Source organism: Hemitrygon akajei, chromosome 4, assembly GCF_048418815.1.
Source record: "Hemitrygon akajei chromosome 4, sHemAka1.3, whole genome shotgun sequence".
In the NCBI taxonomy this organism is placed as follows: domain Eukaryota; kingdom Metazoa; phylum Chordata; class Chondrichthyes; order Myliobatiformes; family Dasyatidae; genus Hemitrygon; species Hemitrygon akajei.
Genome location: NC_133127.1, coordinates 196,153,307 through 196,173,584, shown reverse-complemented (window position 1 = coordinate 196,173,584; position 20,278 = coordinate 196,153,307). Strand labels below are relative to the sequence as shown.

The following is a 20,278-nucleotide window of genomic DNA, read 5'->3' as shown; positions in this document are numbered from 1 at the left end:
TCAAACCAACCCCCAGCCCAGCCAGCTGTTAAAACAAACGTCCTGGCAGACAATGGTCACCCCTCAGTTTAATGGGATTCATTGGCTCAGTCTGTGCCTGTGCTGCACTGTTCTATGTTCACCAACATGTCAAACACAGTTTTCTCACTGCAATGTCTGTGGCTCAGGGGCACACTCACCTCCTTGCCAAGACTCCACACACGACTCCTCCCCACCAGGGAGATGGTGGTGGGGAAAACAGGTCACTCCGAGAATCTTCCTGTGTATAACTGACTAATTTAAAAGACAGAAGACAACAGCTGTTCGTGCCCTTCAATCCAGTGCTGTACTGACTTTAACCTAGGTCATGATCTAAGAGCCTCTTGTACGCTTCCATTACCACACCTGATAGCGCATTCTCGGAACCCACCACTGTGTACATAGAACAGTGCAGACTGAGAGCACTGTGTATGTAGAACAGGCCCTTCAGCCCACCATGTAATGCTGACCCTTTAACCTACTCTAAAATCATTCTGAGCCTTCTCTCCTGTTTTCTTTCTGCATCACCAATTCTATATTGTGACACTGGACACGGTAGGATAGCAGTTACCGTGACGCTATTACACCTCGAGGCGTATTCCATTCCGATGTCATCTGTAAGGGGTTTCAAATACTTGTGTTTCCTCCCACGGTCCAAAGGTGTACTTGTTAGTTGGTCCTTGTAAATTGTTCTGTGATTAGGCTCAGGGTTGCTGGGCAGTGCAGTACAAAGAGCCTATTCCACACTGTATCTCAATAAACACACACACACACATCAGCTGTGAAGTATTTCCGCACATCCAGCGAACGTTCAGGGAAACGTGCTGGAGGAATGCAAGGCTTTTCTTTGCAGTGAAGCAGTTGTAATTGTTTAGGCTATGTAACTGATTGTAATTAGACCTCGTAGCATTCTCGCCAGGACCATCAAGCTTAAAAACAGTTACTTACCACCTGCAGTAAGGCTGATCAACAACTCCACCCACTAACCCACCCCAACCACCACTACTTTATCATTTCCTATCAGTCAGGACACTCCTGTGCCTCGCGTCACTTTATGGACACAAGTTACCTTATGTATTTATATGTATTGTGTTCATTTGTTATTGTACTATTTATCTTATTTCTTGTGCTGCATCGGATCCAGAGTAACAATTATTTTGTTCTCCTTCACACTTGTGTATGGAAATGTCTTTAAATAATTTTGAATCTTGAACAATCATGAATATCTTAGATTGTTGGTCAGCGAGTGGACAAGAGGTTCAGTCAGCATATGGAACACAGAACACTACAGCACAGGAGTAGGTCCTTTGGTTCATGACATTGTACCAAACCAAATGCCCCACCTAATCAAATCCTTTCTGCCAACACAATCAAGTTTAAGATCACCAGCATATGCTGTGAAATTTGTTCTCTTTACAGCAGCAGGTCAATGAAATACGTGTTAAATACAGAGAAAAAAATAACTGAGTTACAGCATATTGTGTGCATGCATATATGTAAAATCGTCAAGTTAAAATAAGTTGTGCCAAATAACACAAATAAAAAAAGTAGTGAGGTGGTGTCCATGAGTTCAATGTCCATTTAGGATCGGATGGCAGAGGGGAAGAAGCTGTTTCTGAATCGTGGAGTGTGTGCCTTCAGGCTTCTGATGGTAACCGTGTGAGAAGGGCATGTCCTGGGAGGTGGGGATGCTGCCTTCCTAAGGCACTGCTCCTTTACGATGTCTCAGATACTACAGAGCTTTGATAGAGCTGACTAATTTACTAGTTTCTGCAACTCATTTTCATCTAGTGCAGTACCTCTCCACACCAGACGGTGATGCAGCCGGTCCGAATACTCTCCGCGGTACATTTGTACAAGTTTCAAGTGTTTTAGTCGACAAACCAAATCTCCTCAAACTCCTAATGAAATTTGAATGTATTTAAATCTTACATCCATCCCACAAGTAAAAATCTTTGCATTATACCCGTCACAATGTACGGACATGTGAATTTATAAGTCTAATGGCTTGTAGAAAGAAGCTGTCTTGTCTTCTTTATAGCTGCATCAATATGTTGCATCCAGGTTAGATCCTCAGAGATATTGACACCCAGGAACTTGAAATTTGTAACTCTCTCCACTTCTGATCCCTCGATGAGGATTGGTTTGTGTTCCTTTTCTTACCCTTCCTGAGTTCCCCAATCAGCTCTTTGGTCTTGCTGACGATGAGTGTAAGGTTCGTGCTGTGACACTATTCAACCAACTAGTACATCTCGCTCCTGTACACCTTTTTGGCACCATCTGAAACAGTTATACCAGCAGCAAATGCAGAGACCTGTTTGAAATGTGCCTAGCCACACAGTCATGAGTAGAGAGAGAGTAGAGCAGTGGGCTAAGCACACACCCCTGTGGAGCGCCAGTGTTAACTGGCCGTGAGGAAATCAAAGATCCAGTTGCAGAGGGAGCTACAGAGGCCCAGGTTCTGTAGCTTTTCAATCGGGACTTTAGGAATGATGGTGTTCAATGCTGAGCCATAGTCAATGAACAGCATCTTGACGCAGGTATTTGCATTGTCCAGGTGATCCAAAGCTGCACGAAGAGCCAATGAGATCGCATCTGCTGTAGACCTATTGTGGCAATCGCAAATTGCAATGGGTCCAGGTCCATTGAGACAGGTGTTGATTCTAGCCTCTCAAAGCATTTCATCACCGTAGATGTGAGCGCTACTGGATGATCGTCATTGAGGCAGCTCACACTGCTCTTCTTGTGCACTGGTATAATTGTTGTTCTTTTGAAGCAGGTGGGAATTTCTGACTGTAGCAGAGAGAGATTGAAAATGTCTTTGAGCACCCCCGCCTATTGACACGGGTTTTCAGAGCCTTACCAGGCACTCCATCAGGGCCTGCTGCCTTGCGAGGGTTCACCCTCCTGAAAGACAGCCTGACGTCAGCCTCCGAGACAGAGATCACAGGGTCATCGGATGCTGCAGGATCCTCACAGCTGTGGTTTTATTCTCCCTTTCAAAGTGAGCTCGTCTGGTAGTGAAGCATCGTTGCCATTCATGCTATTGGATTTCATTCGCAGGAAGTAATGACCTGCAAACCCTGCCAGAGTTGACATGCATCCAATTTCACCTCCAACCTCACTCAGAAATGTTGCTTTGCCCTTGAAATAGCTCTCCGCAATCATACCTGGTTTACCTGTATAGATCTGGGTCACCAGACTTAAATGCCACAGATCTAGCCCTCAGCAGATGACGAACCTCCTGGTTCATCCACGGCTTTTGTTTTGGAAACGTACGGCAAGTTTTCGTAGGCACAGCCTCATCCCCGCAGACTTTCTTGAAGTTGGTAATAACTGTGGCATTCTCATCTAGATTTGAAGATGAATCCCTGAATACAGTTCAGTTCACCGATTCAAAGCAGTCCTGTAAGCACACCTGTGTGTCCCTTGTCCATACCTTCTTGGTCCTCACTGCTGGTGCTGCAGTCTTTAGCCTCTGCCTATACTCAGAGAAGTACAGCCGGGTGATCACTTCCCAAAGTGAGGGCGTGGAATAGCACGGTAAGCACTCTTGATCTTACAGTAACACAGGTCCAGTGTTTTATTTCCTCTGGTTCTACAGGTGATTTGCTGATACTTATTGTCATTTCCACCATAACTGCCGGTACAGTGCACAGTAAAAAAGAGACAATGTTTTTCAGGACCATGGTGCTACATGACACAGTACAAAAACTACACTGAACTACGTAAAAAAACAACATAGAAAAAAGCTACACTAGACTACAGACCTACCCAGGACTGCATGAAGTGCACAAAACAGTGCAGGCATTACAATAAATAATACACAAGACAATAGGGACAGTAGAGAGCAGTAAGTTGGTGTCAGTCCTGACTCTGGGTATTGAGGGGCCTGATGGCTTGGGGGAAGAAACTGTTACATAGTCTGATCATGAGAGCCTGAATGCTTTGGTGCCTTTTCCCAGATGGCAGGAGGGAAAAAAGTTTGTATGAGGGGTGTGTGGGGTCCTTCATAATGCTGTTTGCCTTGCGGATGAAGCGTGTAGTGTAAATGTCCGTAATGACAAGAAGAGAGACCCCGATGATCTTCTCAGCTGACCTCACTATCCACTGCAGGGTCTTGCGATCCGAGATGGTGCAATTTCCGAACCAGGCAGTGATGCAGCTGCTCAGGATGCTCTCAATACAACCCCTGTAGAATGTGATGAGGATGGGGGGTGGGAGATGGACTTTCCTCAGCCTTTGCAGAAAGTAGAGATGCTGCTGGGTTTTCTTTGCTATGGAGCTGGTGTTGAGGGACCAGGTGAGATTCTCTGCCAGGTGAATACCAAGAAATTTGGTGCTCTTAATGATCTCTACCGAGGAGCCATCGATGTTCAGCGGGGAGTGGTCACTCCGTGCCCTCCTGAAGTCAACAACCATCTCTTTTGTTTGGTTCACATTCAGAGACAGGTTATTGGCTCTGCACCAGTCCGTTAGCAGCTGCGCCTCCTCTCTGTAAGCTGATTCGTCGTTCTTGCTGATGAGACCCACCACGGTTGTGTCATCGGCGAACTTGATGATGTGGTTCGAGCTGTGTGTTGCAGCACAGTCGTGGGTCAGCAGAGTGAACAGCAGTGGACTGAGCACACAGCCCTGGGGGGCCCCCGTGCTCAGTGTGATGGTGTTGGAAATGCTGCTCCCAATCCGGACTGACTGAGGTCTCCCAGTCAGGAAATCTAGGATCCAGTTGCAGAGGGAGGTGTTCAGGCCCAGTAGGCTCAGCTTTCCAATCAGTTTCTGAGGGATGATTGTGTTGAATGCTGAAGTGAAGTCTATGAACAGCATTCAAACGTATGTGTCTTTTTTGTCCAGGTGCGTTAGGGCCAGGTGGAGGGTGATGGCAATGGCATCGTCTGTTGAGCGGTTGGGACGGTACACAAACTGCAGGGTGTCCAGTGAGGGGGGCAGCAGGGTCTTGATATGCCTCATGACGAGCCTCTCGAGACACTTCATGATGATGGATGTGAGTGCAACGGGATGGTAGTCAATTAGGCAGGACACTGAAGACTTCTTCGGCACGGGGATGATGGTGGCGGCCTTGAAGCACGTTGGAACGGTGGCGCTGCTCAGGGAGATGTTGAAGATGTCAGTGAGAACATCTGCTAGCTGGTCTGCACATCTTCTAAGCACTCTACCAGGGATGTTGTCTGGTCCAGCAGCCTTCCGTGGGTTGACCCTGCACAGGGTTCTTCTCACATCGAACACAGTGAGACACAGAATCTGGTCATTTGAAGGAGGGGTGGACTTCCTCGCCGCCACGTCATTTTCCACCTCAAAACAGGTGTAGAAGTTATTCAGCACACCTGGGAGGGAGGCATCACCTGCACAATCAGATGATGTTGTCCTGTAATTAGTGATGTCCTGGATGCCCTTCCACATGTGCCGCGTGTCATCGCTGTCCTGGAAGTGACTGTGGATTAGCTGGGCATGTGCATGCTTTGCCCCTCTGATGGCTCGGGACAGTTTGGCCCTCGCTGTTGTTAGGGCTGCCTTGTCGCCTGCTCTGAAGGTGGAGTCACGGGCCCTCACTTTGTATCTTTAGTAACTCACTTTAGTGACTTCGTCAAGCTGGCCTGGTTAAAATCCCCCAAAATGATGGTGAAGGCATCAGAATGTGCTGTTTCATGCCTGTGGATTACATCCCTCAGCTTGTCTAGTCTGTTTGACATTAGCCTGAGGTGGAATGTACACCGCCACCAAAAAAACTCTTGGGAGGCAGGTACAATGGCCGGAACTTAATTGCGAGGTATCCCAGGTCTGGTGACCAACACTGGGACATGACTGACACATTGGTACACCACAGGAGTTGAACATGAGTCATACACCTACACCTGTGCTTTAGAGTCTTGACCAGACCTATTTTGATGATTTATTGTGATCTCGTCTATTCGAATCGCAGCACAATGTGCATATCCTTCCATTTCCTGCACATTCACGTGCTCCCAATGAGTTCCTGAACACCACCTTCGCATCTGCCTCTATCAGTGCGTCCCAGGCACCCTCCACACGGGGCGGGGGGGGGGGTGATTTACCCTGCACATTATCTCTCCAACACCACTATCATATCTGTCTCTACCAGCACCCCAAGCAGTGCGTCCCAGGCACCCATCACTCTGTGTAAACAAAAAACAACTCTCCCTGCACATCTCCTTTGAAACTACCTTCTTTCACTTTAAATGCATGCCCTCTGGTATTAGACAACTCAAATGAAACTGATAGGAATAGGATACCGTCTGCCTGTCTATGCCTCTCAACATAAATCTCTCTCAGGTCTCCCCTCAGCCTCTGCCGCTCAAGAGAAAACAACCCGTACTGAACAGGGGGCTGATTTGCCGGAGATATGGAGACACAGTCACCCATACAGAACGGGGCCGGGGGGGTGATTCTCCAGAGATATGGAGACACAGTCACCCATACGGAATGGGGAGCTGATTCCCGGGAGTTATGCAGACACAGACTAGGGTGTCTTGCTGAACTTGCCTCATTTACCTGTGTTTGGCCCAGACCCCTCTGAAACTTTCCCAACCATGTAGTCAATATCTCACGGGCACAATCCACCCCAACAATCCATCAGTAGTATCCAGAGGTGGTGCTATCTTAACATAGCAACATCCATCATCAAAGATCCCCACTATCAAGGCCAGGCCATCTTCTCACAGCTCCCATCGGGCAGGAGGTACCGAATCCTGAAGCCCCACACCACCAGGTTCAGGAACAGCGACTTCTCTTCAACTATCTGGTTCTTGACCCACCATCCCTAACCTTACTTCAGCAACAGAAAACTACGGACAACCTCTTGCACTGCCGTTAGACCATGATACACAGGAACAGAACTAGGCCACTCAGCCCATCGAGTCTGCTCACCACTTCATCATTATCCCTCTCAACCCCATTCTCCTGCCTTCTCCCTGTGGAGTTTTTGGCATTTTCAACAAAGGCTGTTTTTCTATGGTCTCTTTCTCGTTTCTCCCCCTACAATTTTGTATAATTTATATTCTGTGTTGTCTATACCTTCGTGCCTGTTACAAACCCGCAGGTTTCATTTACTGTGGACTATCGCTTTGAGTGCCTGAGTGAGGTGGGACTATGACGTCAGTCACAGGCTGTTGTGGTCTGTGCAGATTAAAATACAGAGACACAGAGACAGACAGACAGAGCTTCAGTCGTAAGAGAGGAGACTGGACAGGCAAGCTGAACCTTCAGCTTGTCGCTGCTATGGTAGTGGTATGGTACTACTCTTCGATGCCCACAAGATTAGGTTCAACATTGGCACACAGTGCACAGCAAATGTGTGACTGTCGCTTTGTATAAACCATAGGAGTGGATTTTTGGGATAATTTGTGGACCACTCGTGTAGCCCTTGCCTGGGTCTGTTGTGTGGTAACCAGTGGAAGACGATATTCCTGTGACAGGTCACTTTCGGTAGTATATGGATTCAGAACGTTACGGCGGACAAGATCTACAGCAACTGTTATCTCGTTTTACTAGTGTGGAACCTGTGGAATACTTCGTACTTACCTTCTCTCTCCATTACAACATGGATTACAAATATCTCTCTCCCACCATTACAACGCGGATGACTAAACTTTCCTACTTTACCATCTCAAGACTCTAAGCCTTGTTCCCCCAAGCTCGATATAGTTTGGGAGCTATGTTTACACGTATATACACATAACACTGTTAACTTCTGTTTATCTTGGTTGAGTTACTATATTGTAAGTAGATACTAATAAAGATCGTGGTTTTAACATCAAAACCGGACTCAGTGTGAAATCTCTTGCTTGCTGCTGTGTCTAAAACATTACAGTTCGTAGCAGTGCCTGTATCCCTACACCTCACCGTTCTTGTGCGCGTGACAATTAATTTAACTTGACTAGACTAAGTGACCCAAGGTACAGGAGTGTCTGTACTTAAGTAATGGATGGGTTGATCAGCCTTACTGCCTGGGGAAAGTCACTGTTTTTGAGTCCGGTGATCCAGGCATTGATATTACACAGCCTCCTCCCTCATGGGAGTGGGACAAACAGTCCATGAGCAGGGTGGGTGAGATCCTTCATGATGTTACTGGCCCTTTTCCTGCACCTTTCTGAATATTCTGAGGTCCTTGATGGCTGGTAGGCTGGTGTTCTTTCTTGTATTATTTTATACAATTTCTACTGTTTATTTATTTCTTTGTGTGACTGTGGTCTCTCTCATGCTTTGTGCACCTGATGCAAAGGACAGAATCCTGACACTGGCTTTCTACCCAAAACTATTGACAATTCCTTCCCGCCGGACTGATGCTGCTCGACCTGCTGAGCTCCACCAGTAGGTTGTGTGGAGATTTAGATTCCAGCATCTGCAATCCCCGCGTAGGGGAGAAAGAGAGGAGCGGAGCGGAGCAACTGGAAAGCAAAGGTAGGGAGGACAGTAACCACGTGAGCACTCTGCTTACCTGCTGACCTCAGCCACGTTGTTCAGACGAGCAGCTTCCAGTAGTGCCTGGCCTGAGGAGGAAACAACGACGAATCAGTCTCAGAGCTCTCACACTGACAGACATCACCGGGTGATCGTTAAAAACACGCTTTGTTTTATGGATGGTTCCTTAAGGTTGTCATAGTGTCATAGCTGGTGAGTGGTGGGAGCTGTGGGGATGAGCTCCCACTACCTACTAAATGCGTCTCAAATAGCCTCTGACAACCAAGTCCAGCTCCTGGTTTTCACGTGTGGCTTAGCTACTAAGCCCGGTGGTCAGTTTCTACTGATAGGAAAAGAGGGAAAGGTGGGTTTCTGTTGCCTCGAAATGAGTTCCTCTGGGCAGATAGGGCTTGGCAGCTCATCTAGGACAAGGAAATCACTGATCTCAAATCTCCACTGCCTTGTGGTTATACCCCCTCCTGGGGAGGGCTTCGGGAGTAAACCCCAAGGAAAAATCCAGAGCCGGAGTCTGTAAGGAGCTGAGAGGTAATGTTGCAGCTATAGAGGACTCTGGTCAGACCCCACTTGGAGTACTGTGCTCAGTTCTGGTCACCTCACTACAGGAAGGATGTGGAAGCCATAGAAAGGATGCACAGGAGATTTACAAGGATGTTGCCTGGACTGGGGAGCATGCCCTATGAAAACAGGTTGAGTGAACTTGGCCTTTTCTCCTTGGAGTGACAGAGGATGAGAGGTGACCTGATAGAGGTGTATAAGATGATGAGAGGCATCGATCATGTGGATAGTCAGAGGCTTTTTCCCAAGGCTGAAATGGCTGCCACAAGAGGACACAAATTTAAGGTGCTGGGGAGTAGGTACAGAGGAGATGTCAGGGGTAAGTTTTTTACTCAGAGAGTGGTGAGTGCGTGGAATGGGCTGCCGGCAACAGTGGTGGAGGTGGATACGATAGGGTCTTTTAAGAGTCTTTTGGATAGGTACATGGAGCTTAGTAAAACAGAGGGCTATAGGTAAGCCTAGTAATTTCTAAGGTAGGGACACGTTCAGCACAACTTTGTGGGTCGAAGGGCCTGTAGGTTTTCTATGTTCCTATGTAAGAAGTCTCTAAGTTGAGTTCAACACTGACTGACAACTCCTGTGATATCGCTGGTGTCAAACTCTGCAGCTCCTTTGAATTCATCAGCTGTGTGGGGAGGGGGAGAGCTTGCTACATGGGCAACAGCTTGTCTCCATATCATACTACTAGTATGCAAGATCTATTGTCGACCCCAACCATCAGAGGGACTCCAGTTTCAGGAATAAACCAGCAGACTTTTCAAACTTGAACAATGCCACTGTTCCCGCTAAGCTATCCGGGTGCACGGCCACACAGTAACTGAAATGCTCCTGTGTCTTTGTTGCCGCACAGCTGGAACTAGCAAAAGTCTGCCATGTCGTATGACATGGGCAATCATGGTCTTTCCATGAATGTCATTGCTCTGGAACTATTTTTCTCCAGAAGTGGTTTGCCATTGCCTTCTTCCGGGCAGTGTCCTTACACGATGGGTGATCTCTGATCATTGTTACGAAAGAGTAGATCCTAATAACATTGTGAAAATTGTTTCTAGCTTGAATCTTAATTTTTCTCGTGACTGCTGCTTACCTGATACTCTGTGCACGCTCATACTTGAGCAGATAACACTAAATTTGACTTCAGTTACCCACAAAGGCAAATTCCTGGTCAATGTAAATTCAATGAACTTAATAAATGTAGAATTGGAAACAGAAAAAACAGGTTCTCCTCGGGTTTTGACAAGGTTTTGTTCTCAGGAAATGATTGAAATGCCAAACAGATAGCAAGTCAGAAATCGACCAAATGAGAGAGAATGTGTTGTAGATCACAGCACAGACCCTTCAGCCCACGATGTTGTGCCAACCTTTGAACCTACTCCAAGATCAATCTAACTCTTCCCTTCCACAGAGCCCTCCATTTTTCTATCATTCATGTGTCTTAAGAGTCTCTTAAATGCCCCTAATGTATCTGCCCCGGCAGCCGTGTGGCAAGGTGGAGTCTGTTGGGCAACCGCTTGGTCTCCATATCGTACTGTCCTGGTTTGTGTATCATGTAGACTGCTGGGATTCAACAACCATGGACAACCCATCCAATGCGCCTCTTTCCGCCCCAGCAGCAAACTCCAAGCACCTAATGCTCTCTGTATAAAATAAAAGTACCTCTAACATCTTCCCGATACTTTCCTGCAATCACCTTGAAATTACACCCTCTCGTATGGGCATTTCCACCCTGGGAAAAAGGCGCGGCCTGTCCAAACTATACGAATTAAACGTCTTTTGTCACCCTGTCTACCTGCAATGACACTTTCTGGGAACAGGTACCGAACCTATTTGGCACGGTAGCGTAGTGGTTAGCACAATGCTGTGCAGTACCCAATGACTTGGCCACCATAGTCGTCTGTAGCAATGAATTCCACAGATTCACCACCCACTGGCTAAAGAAGTCCCTCCTCATCTCAGATCTAAATGGATATTCCTCTATTCTGAGGTGTGCCCTCTGGTCCTAGACTCCCCCACTATAGAAACATCCACTCTATCCACCCCTCTCATTATTCAGTAGTTTTCAATGATATTGCCCCCCCCCCACCTAGTTCTTATGGCCAGAGCCTCCCCATCATCGGTTGTATCTACAGCTCTCCCTTACAAAGGCACCATCCATCAAAGATCCCCACACCCAGGCCATGCCATCTTCTCACAACTACCATCAGGCAGATACAGCATCACAACACACGAGATTCTGCAGATGCTGGAAATCCAGAGTAGCACACACAAAATGCTGGAGGAACTTGGCAGTGTCTGTGGAAAGGAACAGAGGCGACGTTTCAGGGCCGAGACCCTTCGTCAGGATGGGAGAGACAACAGAATAAAAAGGTGTGGGGAGGGGAAGAGGATGGGTGAAGCCAGGTGGGTTGGAGAGGAAGGAATCTGAAAGGACAAGTTCCCAGGAAGGATACATGGCTGTGGTGGCAAGTCCAAAGAGTCAAAGGGCAGCAGAGGCCACAGAGGGGAGTCTCACACTACCAGCTCCTGGTCCACCACTTCCCTTCAACCATTCAGTTCTTGAATCAACCAGCCCAACCCTAACACTAGCCTAAACCTACCGAATACTTAAAGGCCTGGAGAGGGTCAGTATGGGGAGGGTATTGAACTGGAATACTGGGGTAGTCTAGGACCAGAATGGGGTTATGAGGGATATTAAATCAGTCATGGTCAAATGGCAGAGGAGACTCAACGGGCTGAATGAAGATTCAATTTTATTTAGAGATTCAGCACAGAACACTGGGTGCACTGTCCAGCAACCTACCTGTTTAACAGTAGCCTAATCAGAGGACAATTTACAATGACCAATTCATCTACCAATGGTACGTCCTTGTACTGGGAAGAAAGCAGAGCACCCGCATTCTACGGGGAAGACATATAAATTCCTTACAATCAGCGCCAGAATTGAACTCCTGGAATTGTCGAGCTCTAACACCACCATGGGGCACATCTACTCCCATGCCTTATGGTCTCAGTAAAGAAATATTATCACCAGTTTGCACTAAAAGGGACTTAGTTAATTTTGTTCTAATTGGTCTGTACAAATTGTGCATAGTTTGTCTTTCTTGTGATTGTTGCTCTGTGCCTGTGATGCTGCAGGTAAGTTTTGCATTGCATCTGTGCACAGGTATACCTGTGCATTGTCAATAACTCTGAGATGTTGCAGGGTCCGGTACTCACCGTCAGAGTCGGCCGACCTGCTGGAACAGTGCACCAGCCCGGCTGCCAGCGTGCACAGCCAGGCGGCCGATCCCACCGACCAATCACTTTGCTCCTCCCCCGGCCGCCAGCGCCTCCCGCTGGCCGAGCCGCTCAACTGCAGGCGGGCGGCTGGAGGTCCGAACTGCAGGGCAGCCGGCAGCCCGTGGCGGCGCTCGTCGGTCGGAGGTCTGAACTGCAGGAGCTGGACTGGCTGACAGCGCCACCACCCCCAGGAAGGTTCGGAGGACTCCGGACAGACCGCGGTCCTCAGTCGCTCGGAGCTGTTGGAAGTCACATCGCTGGCAGCTTCACTCGACGCCCGACTCACCGGCCACTGCCGCCAACCGGGACCGGTCCCGCCGCAGGTCCAGCGGGCCCGGAGATAGCGTGTTACCAAGAAGCGTGCCGTCTCCCTGGCGACCGCCATCGTGCCGTAAAATTAAAGAACAGACGTACTCCTTTTCCCACAGGCCCCGTCGCGTCACTTTACGGCCGGCAACCAGGGCGGAAATGGCGTCCGTAGAACCGTACCCGGCGGCCTACCCAGAGCAACCTGGGTATTGAAGTCCACCTAATGACGGAGAATTTTTTCAACCAGAACGGTGACGCAGCTACTTTCTTCACATCCGAAGACTGATTCTAGACCTTCAAAGCAACGTGCGCTTTATGCCCGTGTCCTAGATCGCCGGACTACAGATGCAGGGAGGCAAAGCCCATCGCGCAGGCGCACTCTCTCCTTGCGCCGGAGCTTTCTGGGATTCGTAGTTCCGTGAGAGACCGGCGGCGGTCTTTGCTCCAGCCGCCCTCGGTACCGCCTCTAAATTATGACATTTATGTACTTTGACAATAAATGTACTTTTAAACAGCCATGATGTAATGGTGTGGTAGACTCGATGGACCAAATGGCCTAAACCTGTGCCTATGTCTTTGACCTTGTGGTTTAAAGTGCATTGCCAACGCCTGCCTGGGATCAGATGGAGTTGAGCCCTTAGAGGTGTCCACTATAACTTACTGGGAGGTGGAGGGAGCAGGGACAATTCTGGAAAGAATAATATACACAAGGCTGGAAATCCAGAGCAACACACACAAAATGCTGGAGGAACTCAGCCAGCCAGGCAGCATCTATGCAGGGGAATATAGGGTCAACATTTTGGGCCTAGACCGTTCCTCAGGACTGGAAAGGAAGGAAAGAGGGTATTTCCTAGGTGAAGAGGCTCCTTACTGATAGATGACGCCTCCTTGAGGCACCGTGTTTTGAAAGTGTCCTCGATGCTGGTAAGGCCAGTGCCCATGATGGAGCCGCAGTTTACAACTTACTGCAGTTTTTTTCCAGTCCTGTGCAGTGGCCCCTCCAGACCAGATGGTGATGCGACTAGTTAGAATGATCTCCACAGTACATCCGTAGAAATTTGCTAGTGTCTTCGGGGACATCCTCGTAAAGGGATCGTAAGAGGAGAGTGAGCAAATTCAAGTTCTTGGGTGTCAAGACCTCAGAAGGTCTAACCTGGTTCCAACATATTGATGCAGCTATAAAGAAGGCAAGACAGTGGCTTGTCAACTAAAACACTCAGACTTCTTTCGATGTGCAATGGAGAGCATTCTGACAGGCTGCATCACTGTCTGGTATTGGGGGGGGGGGGGTGCTACTGCACAGGACCGACAAAAGCTACAGAAAGTTGAAAATTAGCTCCATCTTGGATATGAGCTTCCACTGTTCTAAGACACCTTCAAGGAGAGATGCCTCAAAAAGGCAACGTCCGTTATTAAGGACCTCCATCACCCAGGACATGCCCTCTTCTCATGTTACTGTTGGGAAGGTGGTACAGAAGCCTGAAGGCACACACTTAGCAATTATATATTATTTCTTGTTTTTGCACTATTTTAATCTATTCAATATACATATATTCTTACTGTAATTGATTTGCTTATTTTTTCTTTCTATATTGAACTGCTGCTAAGTTAAGGAATTTCATGACACCTGCTGGTGAAAATAAACCTGATTCTGACGTGGGTGATAGGTGGAAGAAGTAACGGGGTGAAGAAGAAGGAATCGGATAAAAGTGGAACTTGGGAGAATGGGAAGGAGGAGGGGAACAGAGGAAGATGACAGCAGGTGAGGAGGTGAGAATAGGTAAGTGAGGAGCCAGAATGGAGAATAGAGAAAGAGAGAAGGCAGGGTGTGGGGGAGGGAGAAATTAGTGAAAACGATGTCCATGTCATCTGGTTAGAATCTCCCCGGATGGAAAGAGTACTTTTTTTCAAAGAACCAAACTGACAAAATTCAAAATGACTGAAAATGGCCATAGTCAGGTGGTGAAAGATTTGCTTAGGATTTTCATGTCATTTTAATCCTTTTAGCATGAAGAAGTTTGTTAATCAAAAGTGTTCCTGCTGCATGAGACATTCTACCTGATGAGTCACCACAGGTAGTGGAGCTGCCAATGTCTACATCCTTTTGCACATCTGCTGTTATCTGTGTTTGTGTATGTTTTTTTTGTAAATTCTATTGTATTTCCTTATTTTTCCTGTAAATGGAAAGGAATTTCAAAATGTGTGGTGATTCAATAATAAATTGATAATACATTTACTTAGAATTTTGAACTTTTGAACTCCCTAAGTCAACTTTGAAAGTGTATAGCCGGATTTCTTAGCTCCGGTGGTTTTGGGCTGGTAGTTCTGGGAGCAAAGTTCGCTCCCAGAGTCGGCTCTGACATTCCGAGGATGGTACAGCTTGGTGTGGGTTACAAAGGAGCAGGGTTGGATTGGATCACATGGGAGCTCTCACTGAGACTCTCGTGCATTTCCACAGGTGTACCGTGGAGAGCATTTGAACTGGCTGCATCACTGGCTGGTCTGGAGATGCGACTGATAGATAGATAGATAGATACTTTATTCATCCCCATGGGGAAATTCAACTTTTTTTCCAATGTCCCATACACTTGCTGTAGCAAAACTAATTACATACAATACTTAACTCAGTAAAAAAAAATATGATATGCATCTAAATCACCGTCTCAAAAAGCATTAATAGCTTTTAAAAAGTTCTTAAGTCCTGGAGGTAGAATTGTAAAGCCTAATGGCATTGGGGAGTATTGACCTCTTCATCCTGTCTGAGGAGCATTGCATCGATAGTAACCTGTCACTGAAACTGCTTCTCTGTCTCTGGATGGTGCTATGTAGAGGATGTTCAGAGTTATCCATAATTGACCGTAGCCTACTCAGCGCCCTTCGCTCAGCTACCGATGTTAAACTCTCCAGTACTTTGCCCACGACAGAGCCCGCCTTTCTTACCAGCTTATTAAGACGTGAGGCGTCCCTCTTCTTAATGCTTCCTCCCCAACACGCCACCACAAAGAAGAGGGCGCTCTCCACAACTGACCTATAGAACATCTTCAGCATCTCACTGCAGACATTGAATGACGCCAACCTTCTTAGGAAGTACAGGATCGGGAAAAGCCGCAGAAAGGTGTAAACTCAGTCAGCTCCATCATGGGCACTAGTCTCCCCGGTACCGAGGGCATCTTTGAAAAGTGGTGCCTTAAAAAGGCAACATCCATTATTAAGGACCCCCATCACCCAGGACATGCCCTCTTCCCATTGCTACCATCAGGGAGGAGGTACAGGAGCCTGGAGACACACTCTCAGCAATTCAGGAACAGCTTCTTCCCCTCTGCCGTCAGATTTCTGAATGGACAATGAACCCATGATCATGAGCTCACTATTTGTTTGCTCTCATCTTGCGTTACGTATTTAATTAAATTCATACATTATGAGTAAAAATATGTATATTTGTGTTATTAAGTGAAAAGCTGCTGCAAAACAACACATTTCACAACATACAGTGTGTCGGTGACATTAAACCTGATTCTGAAAACGATTTAAATATTCTCAGTATTTCAGGAGGGTGACACTAATTGAACACGCTCAGAGGTGAGGGAAAGAATCTCCCTGCCTAGGTTTCTCAACTGGCCCAGTGGTGCGGTGGGCAGAGCCAATCCCTCATAAGTCCAGAGACTGAGTTTAAACATGGAATATAGAACTTTAGAGCACAGTACAGGCCCTTCGGCCTGCAGTGTTGTGCTGACCCTTTAACCTACTCCAAGATCAGTCTAACCCTTCCCTCCTGCATAACCTTCCATTTTTCTATCATCCATGAGCCCCTGTAAGATTCTCTTAACTGTCCCTAGTGTATCTGCCTGTACCACCACTCTGGCTGGGTGATCTCAGTGTAAGATAAAACCCTACTTTGACATCCCCTATACTTTCCCCCAATCACCTCAAAATTATGCCCCTCGAATTATTTATTTCCACCCCATCTCTGGCTCTCCATTCTATCTATGCCTCTTCTCATCTTGTACACCTCTATCAAGTCACCTCTCATCCTCATTCACCCCAGCTCACTCATCCTTTCTTCTTAAGTCACGCTCTCTAATCCAGGCAGCATCCTGAACTGAACACAATATTCCAAGTGTGGTCTGACCAGAGTTTCGAGACGTCCAAAATAATAAGGATGTCCTTACCGTATCTGCCTCTACCACCAACTGTGTGGCCAAGCGTTCCACACACCCACCACTCTGTGTTTTTTAAAAAAAACCCTACCTCTGACATTTCTTCCATACTTTCCTCCAATCACCTTAAAATTATCCCCGCTCTATCTTTGCGACCTCCAGCGCTTTCGGTGGGGGCGGCTGGGGGAGGGATATGAAGGGTAAGGCCAGGGAGAAGGAAGCCCAGGCACAGAGGTGTGAGGCTGATGGGCAGAGAGGTCCAGGTGGGGGAGGGTGATGGTTTGAGGTAATGACGAGGGAAGTTCAAGGTTGTTGTCACCTGACTGTACAATACACAACCAAACGAAACAACGTTCCTCTGGACCACCGTGCACCCTCAAAACATACATCACACACAGCCCATAAAACAAAATATTACCGTGAATAAGTTAATAAAATATATATCAAAATGTATGAAGTGTGTAGCACAGGAAAACAATAAACAGCTCACTGTCCTAGTGACAAGATCAGGGGTGGCAGGGTAGTCTATCAGCCCGAGGGAAGAAGCTGTTACCCAGCCTGGCAGTCTGAGTCCTGACGCTCCTGTACCTCCTCCCTGAGGGTAGAGGGTCAAAGAGATGGTGGGATGGGTGGTAGGGATCCTCAGCAATGCTTAGGGCCCTGTGTATGGGAAAGGTGGACTAAAAGAGGGAGGTGGGGGTGGCTGGTGGCATTACCTGCAACTAGTCTCAGAAATGAAATACTGGAGGACCTCAGCAACAGGAGCGGGGCAGAGGGATGGCTGACGTTTGGGGCGAGACCATGTATCGGGAGGCACAGCAATGTAGTGGACAGCACAAGTCAGCATGGATTTGTGAAAGGAAAATCATGTCTGACGAATCTTATAGAATTTTTTGAAGATGTAACTAGTAGAGTGGATAGGGGAGAGCCAGTGGATGTGGTATATTTAGATTTTCAAAAGGCTTTTGACAAGGTCCCACACGGGAGATTAGTGTGCAAACTTAAAGCACACGGTATTGGGGTATGGTATTGATGTGGATAGAGAATTGGTTGGCAGACAGGAAGCAAAGAGTGGGAGTAAACGGGACCTTTTCAGAATGGCAGGCAGTGACTAGTGGGGTACCGCAAGGCTCAGTGCTGGGACCCCAGTTGTTTACAATATATATTAATGATTTAGACGAGGGAATTAAATGCAGCATCTCCAAGTTTGCGGATGACACGAAGCTGGGCGGCGGTGTTAGCTGTGAGGAGGATGCTAAGAGGATGCAGGGTGACTTGGATAGGTTAGGTGAATGGGCAAATTCATGGCAGATGCAATTTAATGTGGATAAATGTGAGGTTATCCACTTTGGTTGCACGAACAGGAAAACAGATTATTATCTGAACGGTGGCCGATTAGGAAAAGGGGAGATGCAACGAGACCTGGGTATCATTGTACACCAATCATTGAAGGTGGGCATGCAGGTACAGCAGGCAGTGAAAAAGGCAAATGGTATGTTGGCATTCATAGCAAAAGGATTCATATACAGGAGCAGGGAGGTTCTACTGCAGTTGTACAAGGCCTTGGTGAGACCGCACCTAGAATATTGTGTGCAATTTTGGTCCCCTAATCTGAGGAAAGACATTCTTGCCATAGAGGGAGTACAAAGAAGGTTCACCAGATTGATTCCTGGGATGGCAGGACTTTCATATGAAGAAAGACTGGATCGACTAGGCTTATACTCACTGGAATTTAGAAGATTGACGGGGGATCTTAGTGAAATGTATAAAATTCTAAAGGGATTGGACAGGCTAGATGCAGGAAGATTTTTTCCGATGTTGGGGAAGTCCAGAACAAGTGGTCACAGTTTAAGGATAAAGGGGAAGCCTTTTAGGACCGAGATGAGGAAAAACTTCTTCACACAGAGAGTGGTGAATCTGTGGAATTCTCTACCACAGGAAATAGTTGAGGCCGGTTCATTGGCTATATTTAAGAGGAAGTTAGATATGGCCCTTGTGGCTAAAGGGATCGGGGGTATGGAGAGAAAGCAGGTACAGGGTTCTGAGTTGGATGATCAGCCATGATCATACTGAATGGCGGTGCAGGCTCAAAGGGCCGAATGGCCTACTCCTGCACCTATTTTCTATGTTTCTATGTTTACAGTGCCAGGGATTGGTGGTTCAATTCCCACCACTGCCTGGAAGGAGTTTGCACGTTCTCTTCGTCAACACGTGGATTTCCTCCGGGTGCTCCGGTTTCTCATACGGGCGTGCTACATTTTCGCCGGACGCATGGCGGCTCTCAAGGGCTGCCCCCAGCACACCCTTGGACTGTGGCAGTTGTTGACACAAACGTTTTGTTTCAATGTACGTGTGGCAAGTAAAGCTAATCTTAAACCTTATGAGAACTGAGAGTGTAAAGGGGAGAGATCCATTATAAAGAGGGGTAATTCAGAAGGCAGCATCCATCATTAGTGCCCTCAGCATCTGGGAGATGCCGTCTTCTCATTAGCGGAGCACGGTAGAATGAGCGGAGGTCTTACACAGGTATACAGCACTATGAAGGGTATGTATAGGGTGAATGCAAGCAGGCTTTTCCCCCTCAGATTGAGTGAGACTCGAGGTCATAGGTTAATGGTGAAAGGTGAAATGTTTAAGGGAAATATGAGGGAAACTTCTGTACTCTAAGGGTTGTTCAGAATGAGTGACGAGCTGCCAGTGAGATATATCAGCCGGTTGAGTGGCATCACAGCAACAGCCTTGCACTCGACATCGTAGAACTTCAGAAAGGGTAGGACGAGGGAACACATACCCGTCCTCATAGAGGGATCAGAAGTGAAAAGGGTGAACAATTTCAAATTCCTGGGTGTCAAGATCTCTGAGGATCTACCTCGACCCAACATATCGAGGCAGCTACAAAGAAGGCTCGACAGCAACTATACTGTGTGTCATTAAGAGTCTGAGGGGATTTGGTATGTCACCAAAAACATTTGTAAATGTCTACAGATGTAGCACGGAGAGCATTCTGACTGGCTGCATCACCGTCTGGTCTGGGGGGGGTCGGGGGGAGGGTTACTGCACAGGTTTGAACTAAGCTGCAGAGAGTTGTAAACTTAGTCAGCTCCATCACGGGCACCAGCCTCCATAGTATCCAGGACATCTTCAAGTTGTGATGCTTCCAAAAGTCAGCGTCCATCATTAAGGGCCCCTGTCACCCAGGACATGCCCTCTTCTCATTGATACCATCAAGGAGGAGGTACAGGAGCCTGAAGACACACAATCAATGATTCAGGAACAGCTTCTTCCCCTCTGCCACCGGATTTCTGAATGGACAATGAACCCATGGACCCCAGCTCACTACTTCTTTATTTCTGTTTCGGCATGACTTATTTAATCTAACTGCTATTCTCTATTGCTATGTACTGCACTGTGGTGCTGGCACAAAGATAACAAACTTCACAACATATGCCGGTGATATTAAACCTGAATCTGAGTCAGGTGCTGGTTTGATTGCGACATTTATG

At 47.3% G+C, this 20,278-nt stretch overlaps 1 protein-coding gene across 1 annotated transcript in view; it reads right to left on the bottom strand.

Moving 5' to 3' along the window:
* Positions 1 to 12,995, bottom strand: part of clpb (ClpB family mitochondrial disaggregase) — a 173,709-nt gene extending 160,714 nt beyond the window's left edge. The window contains exons 1-2 of the mRNA XM_073044342.1: positions 12,247 to 12,995; positions 8,495 to 8,546 (exon numbers count right to left, since the gene is read on the bottom strand). Coding sequence (XP_072900443.1) covers positions 8,495 to 8,546; positions 12,247 to 12,694 — 500 coding nt within the window. The 5' untranslated portion in view covers positions 12,695 to 12,995. The remainder of the gene's footprint in view (positions 1 to 8,494; positions 8,547 to 12,246) is intronic.
* Between the last annotated feature and the right edge of the window lie 7,283 nt (positions 12,996 to 20,278).